Source organism: Cupressus sempervirens, chromosome 4 (assembly GCF_028749045.1).
Source record: "Cupressus sempervirens isolate cs-2001-9-10 chromosome 4, ASM2874904v1, whole genome shotgun sequence".
NCBI lineage: Eukaryota > Viridiplantae > Streptophyta > Pinopsida > Cupressales > Cupressaceae > Cupressus > Cupressus sempervirens.
In genome coordinates this window covers 460,540,769-460,565,545 of record NC_143121.1, presented here as the reverse complement: position 1 = coordinate 460,565,545, position 24,777 = coordinate 460,540,769, and the positions used below count along the sequence as shown (strand labels likewise).

The 24,777-nt window shown below is 36.4% G+C and overlaps 1 protein-coding gene across 2 annotated transcripts in view; it reads right to left on the bottom strand.

The window, feature by feature from the left end:
- Positions 1–24,777, bottom strand: part of LOC149561970 (Vacuolar sorting protein 39) — a 205,308-nt gene that overhangs the window by 119,870 nt on the left and 60,661 nt on the right. For both annotated transcript variants that reach the window (XR_016363881.1, XM_089825494.1), the window contains exon 8: positions 8,426–8,783. Coding sequence is in view for 1 of the 2 variants with exons in the window: in XM_089825494.1 (XP_089681620.1) it covers positions 8,426–8,783 (358 nt within the window). In the remaining variant the exon portion in view is untranslated. The remainder of the gene's footprint in view (positions 1–8,425; positions 8,784–24,777) is intronic.

Sequence of the window (24,777 nt, the reverse complement as noted above, 5' to 3'; positions counted from 1 at the left end):
TGTGGTGTATCCTAAAAAATGGTGCAATTGCTTGCGTAGGTAAAATAATAAATTGTTCTTATTCAGCAACAAAAGAAAATCACAACATTGTTTTAGTCGTAAATGAGCCCATTTGGATCAAGAGTATTGTCATGTCCCTGTTTAAAAACCCAACTATGACGTCCCCTTCTAAAAGAAAGATTCAACAATAATAAATAATATAATTACAATATAAATTATACTGTTATTATTTTAAAATGTAAATAATAGCACTATAATATGCAAATGATAATAATATTATCATTTAGTTAGAATACAATTTTTAATAGAAATAATAATTTTAAGATATCTAATTATTTAAAATATATTAATAGATAAATAATAATTTTGGAATGAATAAATATAAATATAACTTGTTTCAATAAAATAATAACAATAATTGATAATTATAGAGGATGGACAACAATATTGCAAGTGGTCAGCAATTAAAGATTAATATTAATTATGAAATGGTGCCAAGCATGAACAAATAGGAAACACATCTACTCCTCTTTTGTGAATGATGTATTTAAGAGGAATCAAATAGAAGGGAGGCATGGAATGAGAAAGTAGGGTAATAGCAAACAAGATCATTAGGAAGAAAACATCATCAAACAAGCATATTCCAATAATACTCCATTTCCTTATGCATGGTTTTGCCACAAATATAAACTAGTACAATTCCTTCCAGCAAGGAGCTGTTAATTGGCCATATATATATATATATATATATATATATATATATATATATATATAGTGCCGTTATGTTTATAATATAAGGGAATAATAAGCAGAGACTATATATATATATATAGTGTCATTCTATTTATAATGTAAGGGAATAATAAGCAGAGACTCATTGGTTAAGTACAATCCCTGGAGCTAAGTCAACATTAAGACATATTACAAGGTGAGAGGATCATAATGTCATGATATCTATTGTTAATCCTGTTTACCGTACTGGTGTAAAGAAATTAATGCACACAGACAATGAACAAGAACAGCGGAACTTCTTTTATTATTCGCATATGCCAAAGATAATACATTATGCTTCTGATGATGATTTACAATGATCTGAAGGGTGAATATATACTTTCCGAAGAACCTTCCCAAAGGGGTCTGTTGGCTACATGACAACTACCGAAGGGCCCATCGGCTACATAAAAAGAACCTTTCCAAAGGGACCCATCGGCTACATAAAAAAAACCTTCCCGAAGGGACCTGTCGGCTACACAATATCTACCAACGACATACATCATGTCGGCTACACAATATTTACCTATGACATCATCCCCCCAAAAGAAAAAGTCATCTCTGGACGACAATTACAAAATATCCAAAACAAATTAACAAAACAAAATACATTAACTGACTAACTATAACAAGATAGATCTGTTTCTATCACACCACTTTCACATTTGTCCTATGCCTGCACCAAACTGGTCTCCAAACCACATTGCATCTGTAGCCTCTGCTAACACAATACTATCTCCTTAATCAAGCTAACCTTAATAGCCACCCGTGTTGCTTTCTCTTCCAACTCCTGGGTAAACTTAGCCAAGTGTCAGTGCAATACCTCCAACTAGATGATTAGCTCCTCCCAAGCTCTCTATGCATCCACCAAGACAGCCTCACGCCCAACACCTACTCCAAGTGCCTCTGGTACACAAGCATTCCATGCCTATAGTAGCTCCAAGTCTCATCAACTGGTCATACCTCCCACAACTGATAACCGCAACAACTGGGGGTCCCAACGAGGTCCTGCCACCGCCGCCAAGACCAAATTAGCACTCTGAAACCCACACAAAATTGCATGAAACACACTATTTTTGTGATTTTTTTCTGATTCCACTCTTTCTGGCAACCGCCGATGTTTTACTACTTGTTTTTGTCTTTCCCTTCCCTTTGGCATCAGGCGTTACTCATTCTGAACTGTTTCAATTTTTCATCGTTTTTTTTTTGTTTTTTTTAGAAAACCTCCTATCACCCTTCTTCTGAATTTTGTTCAGCTACTTCATCTGGTAAGCCATATGGCCCCTCCCTGAATACTTTGCAAATGGCTCCTATTTTCGTATGGATTTTCTATCTTGCCTCCTTCCTATGTCTGCCCTTGGAGATAAATTGTGATGTCATACTGTGCTGATGTATATTTTCTTTGTTGTTTCTTGACTACAAGGCCTGTACGGATATCAGCTTATTATTCAATTCTAGATGCCAAACATTATTTTCCAATTCCATACGCCAAGCTACATTCGCCAAACTGTATTCTTGAAATCTGTACACCAACTTCTATTGTTGAAATCCGTACGACAAACTGTGAAGGAATCCGTATGCCAGACTGGGAAGGAAATCCGTACGCCATACTAAGAAGGAAATCCGTACGGTGTCAACTGCAAGGTTAATCTCAAAATCCATACAGTGGAAACAAGCAATATCCTCCAAACTCTGTACACCGAAATTCATACAGTAGCAATCAGAAAGTTAGAAACTCATACGATAGAAACTGGAAGCTTACTTTCAAATTCGTACGCTATATCCCTCCTTGAAATTTTCATACGATGCTTGCAAGTTTTTAAAATCCATCATACGATGAATGAAGCTTTGAAAGCCGTACAGTGTATAAGGTTTGAAAAGTCGTACAGTGACTTTTTCAATTTTCTCCTTTTCTTTTACCTTTTTTTTTTTTTTTTTTGAAAATACAACAAACTCAATTTTCCCTCCAAACTTCGCCATTCTACGACGATGAGGGAGTTGTTCGAACTTCGTCATTCTATGAATGGTACATCTTTAGCTTCGACCCATTGACTGCCTGAGGCACTTCTTGTCTGTCCAAAGTCCATAATTTTATTGCTCCATTGTCACCTACCTCTCAGATCTGGTATGGCCTGACCCATCTGACTTTAAACCTATGTTACCCAGAAACGCGTTTCCACCTCTAACACTCAAGTTTCGGAAACGGGGACGGTTTTGAGGACGGGAGGACGGCAGAAAACGTTTCCAAGCCGTCCCCACCTAGATAGGAAAATCGGAAACACGTCCCCGAAACACAAGAAACAGTCAACGAGTTTCCAAAACTTGTTGACTATCTCGGTTTCCAGGACTTTTTAAAAAGTTTCCAATTTTTACCACAAAAATTAAATAAGCCACCTGCGGACCCCGCATCTTCAAATATATTAAAAAATAAAACTTTTAATGTTTTTTATATAGACTTAGGTTTGTTAATATAATAATAACTCAATGTTTTCATTTCCTATCTTAATGTTTTATTATATATAATCATAACCTTGCGTCCATTGGATGATGCATCCCTTGAGGCTCAAGATGATAGTGATAGTGACTTTGATATGGATGATTAGGAGCAGCTGTCATAGTATCTTTTCTTTCATTTTGATTTTGATGTTTTTGACTTGAAGTGTTTTCTCTTGACATTATATGATCACTGATAGTTGATAGTGATACATTGATGGAACAAATATACATCAATATGATCATTGATAGACATGGTTGATAAACTTGATACTTTAAAAGTTTAATTGTTTAAGTCTTAACTTTTCAATGTTTTCATTTTGTTGAAAGTTGATGTTTTTCATTGTCTCATTTGATTCATTTCATGACTTACTAATAGTATTGTAAGTACTTAGATGATGATTGAAAGTGATTATTTGAATTTTCTTAGATAATTGAAAATGATGCTATTTAGAATTTTGATTTTCTATGATGACTCAATTAGATGCTGATTGCTATGCCCTATGATCATTGATGAATCAATATTTGATGAATGGAATTGATGATTTTTAACTATGTTGCTATGATGAATGTAGAATTGATGAATATTTTTGAAAATTCAGATACATATATAGCCGTCCCCTATTCCTGCAAAAAAAAAAACCGTCCCAGAAAGCTGTTTCCCCGTCCCCCTATCCCCTTGTCCCAAAAACTTGGGGTGACATAGCTTTAAACTTGCCTGGTTTGATTTCGTTCCGTCCGTCATACTTCAACACCCGTTGTCCTGGTTGGAACTTGTTCAGTTTCAGGTGTTTATCATGCCATGCTTTGCATTGTTCTATGTCACCTTTGTGTCCCTTTGTGCCTGCAATCATCGAAGTTTATTTAAGTTACCCGATCTCTCCCTCAGGTTTTCCATATCGCTCAATTTGAAACTCGGTACCATGAATTCCGTCGGTTGCCGCTCCTTGCCGTCAATAACTGTATTCTTGATTTTAGAATCTTTACTCCATGTTGCTTAAGTTTTTATTTAACCCTTCCTCTTTGTTTCCTGTGCAAACCGTATGATGTGTCTTGCTTGTTGCTAACACCTTTCTGCTCTATCCGTGGTTCGACATAACAATTCCATTTTGCACGATCGTACGGTGAAATCTTTCCCTTTTCTGGGTTCGTACTGTATGTTCTTTCCTTCAATTTTTGTCGTAATCGCATTTCCTTCTTCCGCTTCTCTGTATTCCTTTGGACCTTCATTTCCCTCTTCTTTCTCACCTTCCCCGACCCTTAGCATATTACAGCTCGAAAAGAGCTTGTAATCCTCCATCTGCCAGTGGAAAAGGTCGTTCAACGAGTCTAGGTCGTCCTCATCTGACCCTCCTTCCAGTCTCAATACTCCCTCCTCATTAGGTTCCATTCTCTTCTTCCTCTCATCATCATTCTCACTTTCACTTTCTGAGTCTGACGATGCTGCCTCCTCACCTACCATTTGTGTGTACAGGTCAATTATGAATCTTTTCCCTCCACACTCCATTGATAGAGTAATCTTCTTCCATTCATGCTTAACTTTTGCTTGTATGAGTCATCCTCGGCCCAGAATGGCGTCATATCCTCTCCTCTTCAACAGGATGATGACGAAGTCGAGCAGGAACGGTTGTGTTCCAATAGTCACCGGTTGTGCCATCAAGACTCCCAACGGTTTGATCCCGTGCTGGTCCGCCATTAATAATTGGAACGTAGGTGGCCACAACATCAACTATCCCAACCTCTTCCAAGTATCCTCTAGTAACACATTCACACCAGACCCTCCATCCACAATCGTGTTTGGCAAAACAGTTCCCAGAATTCCCATCTCGACAACCGTCGGATGCCATCCGGATGTGAGGGCTAGCAGCATTGAATCCTCTCCACTTGCACCACTTTCCTTCTCCCTTCTGGCCGCTGTACTTGCTCCACTTTCCTACTCCCTTCCATGTTCTCCTGGTAGTTTAGCAGTTGGAGTGATGTTTGTGAGTGTCGATCGAAGTTGAGGCATTGAGAGCAACAGGTCACTTACTTTGACGGGTACTTCAATTTGTAGTATCTATCGTATGTTTTATTCTACGTAGTTCCTTGCTGAGGTACCGATAGTGTCCTTCAGATGTGTTTTCTCCGCTTTTGTTGCTTTGTGGATTTCTGCCCGTGCTTCCTCTAGTCTCTTCTTTTCTTCCGTCGGGTCGGGGTACAGTTTTGCTTGCTTCCGAGTGATTACCAGAACCTCCTCTTCATCCGTCCCAATGGTGATCAAATTTACTCTAGATTTTGGGTACTTGGCATCTTCGTGATTGTCGGGTCCACACCATCTACATAATAATTTTGGTCTACTTGTCGTTGTACAGTCTTGAGCAAAGTGGCCCCACAAATTACATGCTTAGCATTGAACCATCGATCGGTCGTTTGCATCGTATTGAGTTCGACTTTGGCTTCCATTGTTATTATTATTGTTTGCATTGTTGTTGTTGTTTTGCCCTCTGTTATTATTTCTGTACCCACTCGAAGTGGCATCATCAATGTTTGTGTTTTCGTTCCCTCCTGACGTGGAAGCTGCCTGTGTCACGAGCACTTGTTGAGGTCCTCTGATTTTCATATTTAAGGGGCATTCTTTTATGGAATGTCCCATGATCTGGCAGATCTCGCAGAACTGGTTCTTTGGACAAGATCCCTTTGTGTGACCTTCCGCCTTACATTTCGTGCACCATAGTTCACTTCCCTTCGTTTCTTTCTACATGTTCTTAAATTCCTTCATCATGCGAATCATGTCCTTCTAGAGAGCTCGGACCTTTTTGTTGTTGTTTTCATCATTGCTACTATCTTCTCCCGAGGACGGGTCATCATCTGAATCGGATGAACTAATCTTCTTTTTCTTTTTTGTCTTCTGCTCACTTTCTAAGTGCATTGCTCAATTGTATGCTTCAGTGTATGATGACGGCGGCACAATCTTCATCTTCTTTCGCAATTTTGAACATAAGCCTTCAACGAACCATCTTTTTTGCAGCCCATCAACCGGCTTATTTTCCATTTTATTGATTAAGCCTTTTAATTTCCTAGCGTAGACTCGGACTGTCTCATTCTTCCCCTGTTTTGTGTTGTATATCTCATCTACAATCTCATTGTCATCACGTAGCAATTGAAATTCAGTGGTAAATTCCTTTTTAACATCGTCCCAACTGGTTAATTTTTGTGGATCCGTATTGGCAAACCAATCAATTACGACACCCCTTAGGGTTGTTGGAAATTGACAAACACATTCGTTTGTATCTGTTATGCCATTCGCCCTCCAAATTGTTTCACATGTTTTACAATGTCAGATTAGATCGACTGCTCCATCACCATCAAATTTTGGCAATTTTTCCTTTGGTCCTGCCATTTTTATTCGAGGATGAGGGGTTTGTTGTGTACCTGCACTGTTTTGGACTCCCGCGTTGTTCTGTACTCCCGCACTATTCTGAACACCCGCACTGTTCTGCAAACCTGCGCTGTTCTAGACACTCGCGTTGTTCTGCAAACCTACGTTGTTCTGAACACCTACGTTGCTCTGTACACCCGCGCTATTTCCGACAGTCGTGCTATTTGGTGAAGAAGGGTTTTCCTCAACTGAAGCTGTCCGTTCCGAAAGTATATCTTGGACGAAGAGTTCACTCCACACTCGTGCTCCCTCAGCACTCCGAGCCATGCAAATTAATCCCCTTCCGTCTATATTCTCTTCCTTTGGTGTATGCAAGTTCAGAAACTCCTCTCTTACTTCTTCCACCAAATCCAGCCGTTGTCAAGTCTCCTCCGATAATTCTTCAATGCTACGGTGTCCATCGGTAATTTGCTGAAACCTTCGTCTACATTCGGCCTGTTGTGCTAAGATTAAATTTTCCTATGCTGTGCATATTTCATCCTTATCCTTCAGCTTATTCTTATTCTTGTTCAGCTGATTCGGCATTAGTCTTCATTCCTCCGCCTTTGTTCCAGGTCCATCGGAGGCCAAATGTTTACCGTACTAGGGTAAAGAAATTAATGCACACAGACAATGAACAAGAACAGCAGAATTTCTTTTATTATTCGCATATGCCAAAGATATTACATTATGCTTCTGATGATGATTTACAATGATCCGAAGGGTGAATATATACTTTCTGAAGAACCTTCCCAAAGGGGTCTATCAGCTACATGACAACTACAGAAGGGCCCGTCGGCTACATAAAAAGAACCTTCCTGAAGGGACCTGTCAGCTACACAATATCTACCAACGACATACATCCTATCGGCTACACAATATTTACCTACGACAAATCCAAGTCTGGTGTAACTATTCAAAAGACTAATGCATGAAATATGGTGAGGTTTGTCTCCATCAAATATTGGTAACCAAGCTGCCAATGGTAACAAATAAGACAGAAATCATTAGATGTCACATTTGTGGGCGAGGAAATATTTCGATTAGAGTATTACCAACACTGAGACCAAATATCACAGGGTATATCTGTTAATATAAAAATGACTTATCATTGAGATTATCTTTCAACAGCTGTCGGAAGAGGTATAAATAATTCCATACATTGTCATATCTTCCTGTTTTCTAAAACTAATAACTGCAAAGGCATTAAAGTTGTGTTCAAGCTGACAGTTCATAGTTACAATTGATCGTTAAAATCTCAACTTCTGGGATACAAGCATTAGTGGTATTGTCATTCGTGGAAGTTATTGCTACTTTTTCCACATCTCCACTTGGAACATTAAAGTTCTCTAAAACCCCAGGATTGTAAAAGCAAGAAATTCATATCCATCAAAATATTAAATCTCTGTACAGAGCTACTGCAGTTTGAATCAGAAGAAATAAGGCAAATTGAAATAAATATATATAAGGAATCCCCAATGGGGACATTACAATAGTATCAGAGCATGTCTGGATCCTGCCAACATTCATAGCCTAGACAGTATGCAAAATACCACATATACCAAGGTATTGTATTTTGAGAAATTAAAAATATAAAAAAGTAACCTGTAAGACTTTTCTCCATGTTGATTTCCAATGTATTATGCTGAAGCAATTCTGAGGTTTGCAGCTATTCATGTGAATCAAACATAAAAAGGAGGACTGGAGACAATTTTGAAAATAATAAAAGGAATGCATTTTCAAGTTTATGGAAATCAATCAAACCTGTTCTGACCAAAGTTCTGATCCCTCTATGAGATGAAGAACTGCTTCAGCATCATATTTTTCTGAATCTAATAAAAATGACTGCAGCCTATTTCTGGTGGACCAACCAATACATTTTTTATCAGATTCTTCATTTGAATCTTGCACCTCTTTGGCTGTAAGGAAGCTGTTATTTAAAGCCCTTTTGTCTTCATTCAATGTGCAATCTGTCATACTCTGAGCAACATCATAATGTAAAGTTGCACTCTGTGCGACACTTTTAGATGCACCAATTGCTTCTTTTGCAAGCAAAAGAGCATATGAAGTATGAAATCGACTATCTTCACATCCTTGCTCCTCTATCAGCCATTGCAAATATCTGAAATACAAAAATAATAAATATTTCCAAGGATACTAAATTGAAGAAATTTCTGGGTATGGGTTAAAGAGCATAAGCAAGGAAATTTCCAAAATGCTTAAACAGAAAATTTTCTGATACTATAGTACATTGCTCTAGATGTTAGTGAAATGCCAAATTCTGGTTAACTCCCAAGGTTAAAATTATAAATATGACTGGTGCAGAAAAAATGAAAACAAATCTCTCTGTGTCATTTTGTTAGGTAATCATCCACACCACATAGGTTACTAGCTCTCACCAGAAAAGAAACATTTTATAAACACAATACCAATCCACGTAAAGGGGAAAGTGACTATTTCTATAAGCAAGCAATATTAAAGTAGGAATCCCTTGATGATCTATGTAAAGGTAGCTCAAAATTTGCCTAGATCTCTCAAGGATAAACTGTGTTATGTTATGACGATGTTTATAAGAGACAATCGTGAGCTAAAAAGGAAAATAGAAACTACCTAATAAACCAAAGACTAAATAAGACGACCATCAAAGAAACATTAGAATATTCTAATACTATCTCTTATTCTTCATAATGCTCTGCAACAAGAGACAAGAACCTGCCACTGACTCTGCCACTGAGATGATTCTTCCACTATCCCTTCCAGAATCTACAAAACTTCTAACCAAAAACATCACAAAATGTCCAACCTGATGCCAATGACAACCTGAGAACAACTGCCACCAATTTGAGGAAAAATCGATAAACCCTCCAAATTTTTGCTGAAGAGCACAATGCCCCAAAACAGACTACAAAAAGTCACAACATATTAGGAAATCATCCTCAAAGTCAAGATTACAAATCAATGTTTTTTCAGAAAAAATGGTAAAAACCCATATTGTTTTCTATGATACTATTTATTTGTGTTTGATCTTATAACAATCTATATGCTTTCCTTTTGGTTATGATCCTTTATTATCTCCTTTATTCTTTTTGATCTCTCTCTCTCTCTCTCTCTCTCTCTCTCTCTCTCTCTCTCTCTCTCTCTCTCTCTATATATATATATATATATAGTTGTACTCTTTCTTTTGGTTTTCTTGTGAACGTCTCTTGTATTGCCCTCCCCCTATGATCAGGTTCATCTTAGGAGGCTCTTTTATTGTATCTTGGCATGATTAGTCATATTATGGCTTCCTTTGCTGACGTAGGTTATGTTCGAAGCAGTCATATTACACTGTTTAATCTCAGATATATTTGCTTACAGGTTTCAAGTAGTATTTTGGAATACGTTTGCTGATATGAACATGATTATTAGGTACTATATTAAGGTGTATGAATGAGGTTAAAATGAATCCCTTCGTGCAATAAGACTACTGATATTATTTATTGCTCCTCGCCAGCTCTATATTTATCATTAGTGGTATATAATATATATTATGAGCTTTTGGTTAGCAGGATATGTTAGGATTGTGCGGCTAAGGTGCCAGTTCAGATTCTAGTTTAGATGTGGGTTGGACATTTGGGTTCAAAATTCACTCAAAAACAATTTGGGCTGGGTTCCGGTTCATTTTGGATTCATTCGTACAAGAAATTTTTCTTTTAAAATTTTTTTATATATATGTTAAAATATGCTGCAGAAAATAAGTTCATACACAGCTATGGTAATATAAAGCAATTTAGCAAAATACACCACCACATATATTAACGATTTTGTTCGAATGGCATGACAAAATGTCAAAATACACCACCATATGAATGTTTCAGTTCAAAAACTATAAAACATCAATGTCAACATTACTAATCAATAATTAGTAATCAGTCAGACTCAAATGTGATCAAATATTAATGTATCATCAAAAATCATCAAAGAATTCATTGTTAGTAGGCACTTGCTGATTAGAAGCACAATTAGTGCCACTAGCATCAGCAGTCTCAGCTGTAGTCTCAAGATCAACAAAAGAAAATCGCAAGTGCATCAAAGTGGACTTCCAACTCCGTGACCTCTGATTTGACATCCTATTGTTTTGCCTCCCCCTTTTTGTAGGTATTCTCTTTGTGAGTTGTGAGCCTCAAGTTTGAATGCACAAACACCAAGTTATCTACCTTCTTGGAGTTTAATCCGTTGCATTTTATTGAGTGGATGAAGGAGTATGTGCTCTGATTCCTCTCAGATGATGATGAACTAGCAACCTATCAAGATTTGCAAATTTACCAACAAGAAACTAAAAATTAGAGTTTTGAATATTTTACCAATAAGAAACTAGAAATTAGAATCTTAAAATTAAAGAACTTACCTGTGAAAACATTTTGATGGCAATGGGCTGCAAGTGTTGGTATCTTTGTCCATGGAAGTACCACTATTTATGAGCATCAACATTTTTCTTGTCATACAAAGCATCAAGATCACAATCATCAGTCCTCACAAAACCCATAAATTCAGACTTCGATGCAAGTTGTATGTGCTCAAGAAAAAGACTTTGAAGGGCTGCCTTGTACCCTTGAGCAACCTCAAGATCTCTGTATGGGTCAACTCTAGTGGTACTCCCCTTGAGGACCAATTGGATATAGAACCTAGGACTCAATGCAAAGGCAAATAGATGCAAAGGGGTAGTCATTTTGTTCCATCTCTCTACCATGATTACCTATAGCTCCTTGAAAAACATTTCATCAAGATCTTGTTCTTTCTCATTTATGATATTTGTCATGTACTCAATCATGGACTCAATGCCATCATACACCTCACCCAAGCAAGGCCTATCCATGTTAGTGTATCGAATCATGCTCAGTATAGGCTAAGTGATCTTCAGAAGGTACTCAACACAATCCCACCAAGATTCATCTAGTATCAATCCCCTTATGGAAGCTACCTTGGCACTATTAAATTGCCTCCATATGCTCCAATTAGCACCAGTTACCATTCTAGACAATGAATCTTTAACCTTGACAAGGCGTCTCAAAACAATTGTGTTGGAACCAAAGCAGGTCTCAACAACTTATTTTAAAATCAAAACAATTAAAGATTAAAAATTTGAAAACATAGAAAGTTTACTAAAGGGACTAGACTTCTAAAACATATTTAAATTTTAAACAAGTCGAACTTACCTTCAAGAGCTCCAATTTCGAGAATTGTCTGAATATGGCTTGTGTCATATGGTGGTTTGTGACAAACATTTGGATCTCTTGTGCCTCTTCATACATGTTTTTTTATCGACTCAACCTTAGTGCCAATTTTTTGCAGCATAAGGTTGAGTAAGTGCACAGCACAAGGTGTCCAAAAAATGTGTTCAAACTGCTCCTCAACCAATAAGTCGGCAACCCTACAATTCTTCGCATTCTTGGTTATTACTTGAACAACACTCTAAGGGTCAACTTGCTCGATAGCTTGGATGAGAATGTTTGCAATGAAAGGACCACCCTTTACCTCTACTTCACAACACACAGCTTTCAGAAACATTACACCTCTTGTAGACACTTCAATAACATTCACCAAAGTTTGGTTCCTCGCATCTTTCCATCCATCTGATACTATTGTCACACATGTTTCAACCCATGGATCCTTGATGAGCAACACGGAATTCTCTAGTCGGGCCACTTCACCATCTAATAAAGTAGTGTGTATCTTCTCATAACCAGGGCCCTTGAACCCATTTGGAGCCTCACTAATTGCCCTCACCATGTATTGCCAATACGGTGAGCAAACAACATTAAATGGCAATCCATTTGCATAGACACATCTCACAATGGCTTGATCAACAATGTCTCTAGCTTCATTTTGGAATGATGATTCCAAGGGTCCCACTGCTCTCTTACTTACAATTTGTTGTTGAGGAGGATGCAAGAATGGACAGCCCTTTGAAGGTGGTTTGCTAGGAGTGGTAGTTGAAGAAATAGATAATGTTTTTCCTTTATTTGAAGGCCTACAACTTTCCGACGGATGTGATGAATTTGCCCTCCCAACAGCTTCCTCTACTTGCTCATGTTCTTGAATGTATTTGTTTATGATGTGATTTGGAAGGAAGGTTTTAGGTAGTGCTTTGTTTATTCTTGGCTTTCCAGTACAAAATTTGATGCTTTTAGAGGAATAAAGCACAAATGTGCTTTTATTCTACTATAAGAGCTACTAAATTCCTCTTTGCAGTGGCTACAAATCCACACATAACTTCCTCCACTTGGCATTGGTTGAATCATTTACAAATATTTCCAAAGTGGGGAATATCTATCGATTTGAAGTGGGGGTTATTGGCAACAGAAGCACTTGCAGCCATGATAGAATCTACAAACAAACAAAACAAGTTACAACAATGAGAAAAGATTTGAGAAAATAAACCAAAACAAATCATTTTATTTAGTAAAAATGCAAAACAAACAACTTTCAGTCATACATTGCAAATCAAAATGCATTCGCAATCACATATTGAACTTTAATATATAAGCTTCATTTGTATTTGTTTAGATTATGAAATATTAAATATTAATAGTAGTATTCATATTGGCATCTCATATAATAATAAATGTGATAATATTATAAGAAATTGAAAAATAATTAAAAAGCTAACAGAAATACATTTAAAAAACTTAATGACTATTAATAAACTAACAAAAATACCTTAAATTTACTAGCATTTGAACGCTAGCAAAGGGGAATGATGTTTGAATGTCGGTGGTCGAATAGCATCTTGAATGATATTTGAATGTTGTTGGTGTTTGAATGCAATCTTTTTGTGTCTAAGTCTGGTGAGTTGTTGAGGCCTAGTTAATAGAAATGGAACAGTATTTTGAGATTAGGAGTTTCTTTGAAACATTCAAGGCCATCTAGGGAATTTATCATCTTTCACAAGAATTAGACACTTTGTGAGGAAACACCAAGATAGAATTAAATATTAAGACTACCGAAATCACCTGGGATAGGTTTGTCTCTATTTTCAAAAATTGATGGCTACCCCAAACTTTCTATGATCAGAAGTTGCTAGACTTCCAGAATCTTAAGCAAGGAGATCTGACAGTACATGGTTACTAGGAGAAGCTCACTCGCCTATTAAAGTATACCACATTTTCTTCAATGTGTGCTACATTCCCGACACAGAACAAAACCTACTCTCAATGAGTAATGTCATGCGACATTCTCCTTAGCTTGATGTGGTATTCACTACCCACAAGTATTTGATTGTTGATCATGCGACACGCACTACTGTAGTTGTTGGTATTGAGGATCGTGTTCTATACAGACTTGTGGATACAAGTGGTTCCCTTGAGGATGCCTTTGCAGCCAAATCATCTTCTATCAGCAGTTTCTAACATCAACGATATGGTCGCCTGGACATTCAATATCTTACTCAGTTCGTTCAAGATGATTTAGCATTTTGCCAACCTGAAATTCAAACTCAAAATCAGCACATTTATGGAGCTTGTCAAACTAGAAAGCAACCCAAGACATCATTCAAGGATGGTGACTCATGGAGAGTCTAAGGTACTACAATCGGTCCACACCGATGTATGTGGTCCAATAAATACTCATGTTACTGTGTAGGTATTTCTTGCTTTTGTTGATGATTTCAAATGTAAAATGTGGGTTCACTTTCTTAGACAAAAATCAAATTTGTTTACTATATTTTAAAAAATTAAGGTCTTAGTAGAAAAAGAGTTTGGTTGTTCTATTATATCTCTTTTGCCTCATAATGGGAGCGAGTTTTGTTCTACTAGTTTCTCCACTTTTTATTATACGCATGGCATAAGATGTTAGTTAACCATACCATTCGCCCCTCAAAAAAACAATGTTGTAGAACATCGCAACCGCACCCAACAAAAATGGCCAAGTCTATGATGGAACACATTAATGTTCTAAAGAAATATTGGGTAGAAGCAGTGTTTACTGCAATCTATCTCCTTAATCAATCTCCCACACATGCAATTAAGGGGGAAGACTCTTGAGGATGCCTAGACAGGTTGAAACCTAGGATCATCCACCTACAACTTTTTGGCTCTTTAGCATATGTAGGGATTCTAGGTGCTCAGGACTCCAAGTTGGATTCCAAGACTTAGAAACTCATGTTTATAGGATACAATGACAACCATAAGGATTACTAACTAATTGATGTAGACACTGATCATCTTATCTCTAGTCGTGATGTTGTCTTTGATGAAGAAGGAGGACCATTTCAGTTTTCCTCGTCTCAAAAGACTTTTGAGGATCTGCCTTTGAAGGCTTCTCATTTGGGTATTCATCTTCCACTGAATTCACCTAATTGAAGGGTTGATGCAGATTTTATATTTCATGATATACTACCTAACTTTCCTCTAAATGATGTTAATCCTCCACTCGCAAATCCTCTTCCTCCTCTAGCTCTGGTTATTACTCATCCATCTGATGATGTTGGCGCATCTACTCAACGTAAATGGTGGGCTAAGACCATCAGTGCTCTTTGACCCAATGAGCTCATTGAGGGTATATCTTCTAGAAATAAGGCAAAACAGCAAAATATAGTTAACTTTTCTCTCATGGCCAACCTTCATAGTATCTATGATCCTCATACATTTAAAGAAGCAAAAGAGATTCCAAAGTGGAAATAGGCTATGAATGCAAAATATCAATGTCTTATGAAGAACAACACATGGGTTCTCTCTGATCTTCCTCTAGGAAAGAAGCCCATTAGTTGCAAATGGGTGTATAAGGTCAAGTATTATGGAGATAATAGCTTCTCTAAATACGAGGCCAGATTAGTTTTTGAAGGTTCATGCAACAGGAGGTCACTGACTATGAGGAGATTTTTGCCCCTACTGCCAAGATGAATACAATTCATCTTCTTCTTACCATTACAACTCAGTTTGGATGGAAAGTTCATCATATGGATGCTAAAAGTGCCATCCTCAAGGTGCATTACAAGAAGAATTCTAAACGATGCAGCCTCCTAGTTCAAGGTTGTCATGTATATCGACCTCAAAATACACTCTATGCACTCAAACAAGCCCCTTGACTATCATACATCAAGATTGATTAGTGCATGGTCTTTCATGGTTTTCAACGTCGCCCTTCTGACAAAAAGCACTCAATGCACTCAAACAAGTCCCTTGAATGTGATACATCAAGATTGATCAATACTTGGTTGTTCATGGTTTTCAACGTCATTCTTCTGACAATAATCTTTATATCAAATGCTCTGGTGATGATTTTCTCTTTCTTGTTGTCTACATGGATGACTTGATCATCACTGGCAATTTAGCACATTTGATAGGAGAAATCAAACAAGACCTGTGTAAGGATTTTGATATGATAGATTTGGCGCTTCTTCATTATCATTTAGGTGTTGAGGTATGGAAGACTAATGGAAGCATCTTTATTTCTTGGTCTAAGTATGTCAAGAACGTGCTTGACAGGTTTTGAGTGCACAATTATAAACTAGCTTCCACGCCTATGGAGAAAAGACTGAAGTTGCCAGCCAAGTATGATTTCTCCTCTTGTTGATGAAACCACTTACAAGCAACTAGTGGAAGTCTCATCTATCTCACTACCATTAGACCTAATCTCAATTTTGCAATGAGCTACATTTCACACTTCATGAAAGCCCCCAAGGATGATCATTGGATAGCAACAAAGCATGAGTTGCGTTATGTAGAGGGCACCTCTGATTATGGATTTCTTTACACTAGAAGTCATGATTCCAAACTTGGTGGGTTCACAGATTCAAATTGGGCAAGTTCAATAGATGGTAAGACATCAACCTCAAGATATGTGTTTAGTTTAGAATCTCGTGCAATGTTCTAGACTAGTAAAACGCGGCATGCGGTCTCACTCTCCTCCACAAAAGTAGAGTATCAAGGAGCTATTAAGGCATCTTGTGAGGAAGTTTGGCTTCATTAGATGCTTGCTGATATGCACTTAGCTCAAGTAGATCGGACTCTCTTGCTCTCTAATAATCAGGAAGTTCTCAAACATGCCAAAAATCCATTCTTCCATGAAAGAACCAAACATGTGGATATTCATTGTTATTACACTCGGCAGTGGTTGAAGACGAGACAATTCAGTTACTGTATGTTCCAAGGGCGGATGAGAGTACAAACATTCTCACCGAACCTCGTGTCCAAATAAGTTTGCTAAATTCTGGGTGCAGCTTAGTGTTGTAGAACAGATTGACCTTTAAGGGTGGGTATTAGAATATTAATATATTACTTTAATGGTCATCTTTTGTCTATTAGGTAGATAAGATCATTTCTATGATCTTCTTTAGTTTCTTATTAGAAACATTCTATTTTGTACCTATTGTAAATTCTTTATAATGATCTATTCAATCATTTGTTAATACGTCAAATAATTTACCAATAACTTCTCAGTAATGCCTTGGTGGAGCATTACAGATTTTGGGTTGCTAGTGTTTTCAATTTTGGCTATTGTAAATTCTTTATAATGATCTATTCAATCATTTGTTAATACATCAAATAATTTACCAATAACTTCTCAGTAATGCCTTGGTGGAGCATTACAGATTTTGGGTTGCTTGTGTTTTCAATTTTGCTCTGGTTGGTTGTAACATTACCCTCCACAATTTGATTGAAGACTTAACATCGTTACCTCACTCTTGTAAACTCTCAACCCACTAAAGAATCTGCACGAAGAGGATAACAATCAGACAGTTTGAAAATTAAAGAGAGGAGAACTGCTCTAAACAAAGACATCATAGCAATAATGAGTCCAAAAAGAACGTTTTTAACCATGTAAGTTAGTAATGAACAAAAGAAAAAGGCACCAGAAGACAAAATGGGCTCAAGCGTGAAGCTCAGGCATTGGAGTTCCGATGCTGTGCAGACAAGAGAGAATAGATGGTTTTGCAAAAGAGATCTGGGTTACTAAAAGGGGGAAAAGCAGCTTTGCCAAAAAAGGAGGGCTGCATAAGTGAAAGAGGGAAGGCAGTTTTGAATAGAACTGGGGAAGAAGAGGGTTTTCCTGTTTTCAAGGGATCAATGTACACAAGAAAGAAAGGAAAGAAGAAGGAAAGAGTGGGCTGTGTAAGTAAGGGAAGGAGGTTGTGTGAGTAATAAGGAGAGCATAGTGCTGGAAAAGTAGTGCTCAGAACAAGCAGAGGAAGGAAGACTCTGGCACAAATCAAGAAGGGAATTCATTGTCTAATGGTCAAGGATTGGAAGGAAAGAACAAGGGGTGAACTTGCATTGAGTAAAGGAACAAAGTGAGCTGCATAGGAGCGTGAAGTGTGTAAAGCCGGAATTTTGGCTTGTCGTTATACAAGGGAATAATTTGTGAAAATAACCAGTTGGTTAGTGTATGTTTTGGTTGACTCGAACCAATTCCCAAACTGATTTTAGCACCAGTAATTCCACATTTTGTTGTGAATGTCATTTGTGTGTCTAGATTTTTGTTGTGTATCTGATCAACCAGGAAAGCTGCAATTTCTCACTGTCTGGTAGGACACAGAAATTTGAGCTGCATTAATATGACTGTAATGTCCCCATTTTTAGCCTGACATCAGACGATGTGACGTTAGCCTGTTTTGTCTTGGTCAATAAGGCTAACCAGGATTTAGAAGGGATCTTGAGGTTAACTGGCCTAGCTAATTCCAGTTTCAGGCCAATCAGAGGCGTTTTGACAAGGTTTCCAGATATTTAGTATTTTTAGTAAGTCAATATTGGCTCATAGAGAGGAAATATTTGATGCATTTAATGATGTCACTATTTGGGAGATCATTATTCGTCATTAGGATGCTATTTTAATAAGCCTTTAATTAATCGGGTGATTAAGTTAAAAGTTCCCAAGTTATATTTCAATATTTAGATTTATGTTGGAACTAGTTGGAAATTATGAATAAAAAAAAAGTCCCTTTCAAAAAAGGAGACATAAGGGATATTAATACTTTTATTATATCTTTCTTTCACCCCATGCAGATGGTGCCTTGGAAAGGGTGGCTAATTGAAGTTATAAATAAGAGCTTTCATCACTGAAAGGCCATCTGGGAATTTGGTGTTTCTTGAGATTTGTTTTTCTGGAGTAATCCTGGAGATCTTCTGGCTTTTGAGGACGGAAACCCTCATTAGTTACATCTCTTACACCTATGAAAGACCAGGCCTGGGAGATCAAATGCTTATTCTTGTTGCTACAGAGGCGCTACAGTAAAAGGCTACTGTCATGCGATAGGATCCTACCTTTATGTGCAATGCCAGTTATGCGGACAGGTTCATTTTCTACATGCTGATGTGACCTGAATGGCTGTTGTTATTATCAGAGATGAAAATCAAGGGGTTCTGGAGAACATTTCCCCTCATTGCCAACATCTTCCTCGCTGTTGGAGTTAGACAGTCAGGTAGATTGGAAAGAAGTTTGATGATATTCATGAGATAGGACTTTCCTTCAAGCTGCAATCATGGGTTATGGTGCTGGTTCGAGCCCTCAATACTAGAGCATGATCTGTATTGCAAACTTGTTTTGATGAGTAGCCATTTATTCCCCAGAATGACGTTGGGTAGACTTGCAAGAAGGAAGCTTCAGGTAGACGCTAGTAAACTGTAGATGCCAAACATGGACCTCACACAGAACTGCACCTCATTTCAGAAAAAAGGTGAGCTCTTCGGTCAGAGAGAAAAGAGCTGGGATAGGAAAGCCAGACGCCCTAAAAAAGGGGGTTAGCTGGGCAAAAAACGTGAAGCTCGGACTATTTTTCCAGAGCTGCTGGCAACCATTTAGCAGCCTGGAAAAATCTAAATATGGTGATCTTATTTATGCCACGTCTGCAAATGTCATTTTATTTACTGTTACATGAATTCTGAGAATAAATATTAGATTTTAATGAGTTCTGAAGCAATATCTTATGTGTTTGCAGAACCCTGGGAAGTTGTATTCAGATTTTATTGTGTTTTGCATGATTAAACTTATTTTCTCATTTCTAATCAAGTCGTTGCTAAGTCATAAAAAATAAGTCAGAACTCAGTGTGAAGGTTATATGCAAACTGTTTACACAGAACTCCCATAAGCTGAAACACTCAAGAAAGGGTAATATCAGACACATAACAGCAGACCATTACAATGACACTGCCCACCACTATCAATGACACTGCCCACCACTATCAATAAAAGTGTAAGAAGAAATCGAATGCCAGGCTGCCCATACCACATCTCCACGTTTCAAAATCTAATTATTTGTGTCATTAGAAGCTTAATTAAAATAACAAAATGGTGAGATCCAAATAGAATGCCTCTTCCCTTAAGTCTTTAATGAATGATATCTCCAATTGACAGAAACCCCTACCTCGTATAGAGAGCATCCGATGACATGATATCTCCCATGGAAGGAACCATTTATTGAGGATACTACATAATTTCCAACTGTCACTCAAAGTATTTCTCCTCCATGTATTACACTTGGTCCACAGATTCCTGCTCCTAGATTCACTCTTTCGACAATTGATTAATAGTTTCTAACTGGGAAGGGAATAAATCTATTCCGAAATTTGGGCAACTTGCATAAGACTAAAAGGTATCACCATTATTTGTTTCCATACAATTTCAAGGTTTTGCAGAAAATTCTAAAAATAAGAAAAATAAGTTCAATACTTTAATGTAATATTTATCAGATCCAACATTGTAATGCTTTAACTATACAAAATTGCAAACAATCCCTTCTGAAAGAAGCTATAAGTCACATGATAGAAAGATGACTGTAAAAAGAATCAAATTTTGTTAACTAACAAAACCTCCACTAAAATTGTTCACATCTACTAGGATAGCATAATCTAAATGTGGCAATGCCTCAAATGTTAAACATCAAACTGATGTAAAAGCCAATTCGGGAAACGTTGTTTAAAAAATAGGAATTTAATTAAATGGATATCATTTTCAACCTGCATCAGGAAACATAAAAATAAGATTTAAGATGTAAATGCATTGCAAACTGCATCAATGACTGATTAGGTTAATAAAGTTGAGAATATGAAGCAATATAGACATACTAAATCTAAACTGCAGCACACAAGCACCTTTGATATCATGAAGGTGTTCAGTTCTAATAACCTTTGCTGCAATTACACAAGATATATATGAACTTCAAATCTAATGTACTCAAGTTGTAATGCCTACCCCTAGTTGACTTTTCTTGTCATATTGTCGGAATCTTTTAGGCCTGCTTTATGATTATATTTTATGATTAGCGGTACTTGGTTACCAGGTTTGATTAGATGTATTTCATACTCAGTTTATATATGTGATGAGTTACTAAGTTATTTCATGTGTTCAGGATTATTTCTATGATGATATATGTATGTTCATACATCGATTTCAGTTATTCCATGATATTAATTAGATGAATGATTTATATGCAGTTTTATGGATACTTACCCCATACTTGCATGTGTATGGTGTACGTGTATGTTTTACTTTATGATTGGTGTTCCTAATGTGGTTGACGAAGGGAGTCATAGTCACCTGCCAGTCAGGATCTACACGATGCACCACTCCCCGCCATTGCCTATTTAGTTTAGAATATATGAGTATGTACATGCATGGATTTTATGCAGATTGCAGGTATCGAGTATCGACTTCCCTGAATTGCCAGGATGAGCGTACCCTATCATAGTATCTCAATGGTATAAATGGGAAGATAATTCTTGAGTCCGAATCCTAACCTTAAGCCAATTGTCCTAGAAAGTAGGACAAGCATCTACGTTGTTTACCCTTCTGAATTCGTCAAGTCACGAGAATTCATGATTTTGACCCTAGACTTTGATTATGTTATTTGTCTTCAGTTGAGTTGTCATTTTTAGTTTTGTGGGTCTGGTGTGATTTTCAGTTGTAATTAAATCATAGCAAAAGATAATGAAAATTTTATTTAAAAAATTCAATATTTAATTATATTTAATTAATTGATAAATTAATTAAATAAATGAATTAAATTTAAAAGATTTTATTAAAGTTATGATTTTGGCGAATTTATATTTATTTAATTTAATAATAATTTATTTAGGAGTTTCATTTTAATAATAAACTCTAAATAAAATTATTAGTTAAATTAATAAATATTATATTAAAACATCTCGAGAGTGAATTAAAGAGAAGAAAGAAATTAATTTAATAAAAATATTTTAATTAATTTGCAAAAAAGTTGCACATGAGAATTAAAATATAATAAAATAATAAAAGATAAAGGGTTTTTGCATGATTGCACGATTGAAACCCTAAATTGGGGAAAAAATCTTCATTAGAGATTTAGAGTTCATTTCTCAATAACCGGGTTTTGGAAGAGCAATTTTTCGAGGAGGGTTTCAGAAGAAAGGGGATTGCTTGCGTGCTCCGTGCATTTGTTGTATTAGCATCAGATTCAGGTAGAATCTTGTGGATTATTTGCATAGTAGTTTTTCGTTCTTTGAATTCCTGTCTTCTTCGTGTCTAGATAAATTTGTTTTCAAAGTTTTAAATTTGGTTGAAACCCTTGTGTTGAAATTTATTGTTCTTTGCTCTTGAATATGTCTGTGAACGAATTAATTAAATTGAAACCCTTGGCATAAATTTTAATTGTTTTTCATTCTAAGATTATCTGTATATGAGAACTAAGAATTTAGAAACCCTTGTTCTGTTAATTTAATAGAATGGTATTTTAATTAGGTAGGGTTTTGGGAAAGAAATCGATTTATAAAATGCAAAATTTGATGGTTTATCCAGGTCTTCCCTATCACTTTTAATTTTACAATTTTTATAAATAAATAAAAAATTAATCTGAAGGGGGGAAAGGGGGGGAAGGGGGGCGAGTTGGTTTGGTTTTATAAACAAAAAAAAATTTAAATATTAATTTGGTGGGCGGGGCCACCAACCCACCCACTCACCTTTTTCCTTACCTATGGCAACCGGCAACAGAGTTGTTGTGCACGCAGCAGGTACTGCTACATCTACTCTGTTACAATCGCGGCGTCCGTAGACATGCAAGCCGACGGGCCTTGATAAACGTTTTTGTTAGATATTAAGTTTTTTTTAGTTTTATTAAATTTTTAATAAATGTTAATAAATGTTATTAATATAGTTTTTGTTAATTTAATTTAATTTAGTTTTAGGATTATCATTATTAATTATTTTAATTAATATTAAATGTTATCAAAATGTTTACATTAAGTTGTTATTATATTATTATTTGATAATTATGGTTATTAATAATTGTAGTATTTTATAATAAATCAATAATTATTATTATAATAATTTACTTATTATTATTTAAATTATTTTATAATGTTTAATGGAGGCAATATTATTTGGAGAAGTTAGTGGTGATTGTAGATTGAATTTTTTTTAAAAAGGGTTCAGTATATACAGGAAATTTGTAAAACTTTATCAAGTCGAAAACTTACAACGAAATGTAAACTTGAATCTTACTGTTAAACCAAAACTATATGTTTTCAAAACCAAACAAAAATATGAAACTACACTGTTAGTTGTATGTTTTCTTGTGTTGGGTTTGGAGTTGACTTAGAGTGTTGACCAGTTTCAAGATGTCTACCAGAGGCCGGGAGTTATTTGTTTTGGTGATGTCGTATATGTCATGGTTTGGTATATGTGTATTTGATTTTGGATCAGTCCTGTTAGGATGATTGTATTGGTGAAATCTGTGATTTTCAATTGGTGATATTTCAGTGTTTTCTAGTTGCTTGTTTAAGAACTGATGTGTGATTTATGGTCGTATAAAACCTTCTTCTTTTTACTAAGCTTAGGGTAGGTTATTTGTATGTCATGTTGGGAAGTGGCTTGCAATGGAGACCGGAGCCTTAAAGAGGCTGCCTGGGTAACCCATTGTAGATTATGTTAATAAGTGATAACATTTCATTAAATGAGATTAAAATGAATTAATAAGAGGCCTTTTTTTTCTTCGCCCATGCCTCGAGTGCTAGTACAGGCTAGGATGGGAGTAGAGAGGATGCTTGGTTGCAACCTTGCTTCGTTAGTATGCCTTGTCAGTACGAAAGGATACTAGTGCCGCATAGAGTCACTAGGGGGCCGAAGTCTAGTGAGGCTGCCAAGGTAACCTTAGAGTTGACTCATGCAATGACACTTGCCCACTTACATAGTAGATTTCCTACGTGTCTTTGTTTGTCTTTGGGTTTAGATATCATTTGTGTCATGGTACCTTGAGTTAAATTGCTTTTAGGCTTTCCTTGACCTAGATGTTGACTTTGACTTTTGGGATTGTTATCCTGTTTGGGACTCAAGACTATCTCCTCAGCGCGGTGGGAGTGGACCATTTAGGTTCCACGAGGTTGGATGGTAGTGCTTTTACTTTTACCATTGAGATCCAATAGTTCGATGTCGTGGTTGGAGTTCCCTATTCTGTATTTCCTTTCATTTTGTTCTTGTGTACTATGATGGATGGTTATACCTAATGTATTGTATTTTATTTCATGGATCTTAAGAGATGATGTAATCTATTTTATGATGTATATTCTTTCAGCCTTGCATACCCTCTATCCTGTACAATGGATAATTGTGCATTCTGATTATTGCCAAGTGGCATTCGAGATAATTGTATATTATTTAAATGGATTAGTACTTGTAGTTATTCTTTAATGTGGATGTGTTATATATTGGTTTTACTATTAATTAAACTTAAATGTGATTCAACGTCATGGGACCCTTAAGAGATGTAATCTGTTTATGATGGTTGTATGTATGTGAGTTATTGCTTCCGCTATTTTATCTCTTGTTATTATTGCTTCCACTATATTATATCTGTTGTTGTTTATCTTTCAAAAAAAAAAGTTTGGCAAACTTAGCGAACTTTAGTTTAATTTCTTTTGGATTCCCTAGCGGGCGTTACACAAGTCACTAGAATGTGAATATCAAACCATGAATTTATTTAGTGCCACTTAAAGATGATCTTGAACAATGGTAACCAATTCAATGTGTTTCTACTACGAAAGTTCATTTAAAACCAGAGCCTGTAGCAAACTTCGATTTGAGGTAGATATTTTCCAACTTGATGGTTATGTTGTTTACTTCATTGTATTTATAAGTCATTGACAAGTTGAATATTATATATCTTAAATTTGGAC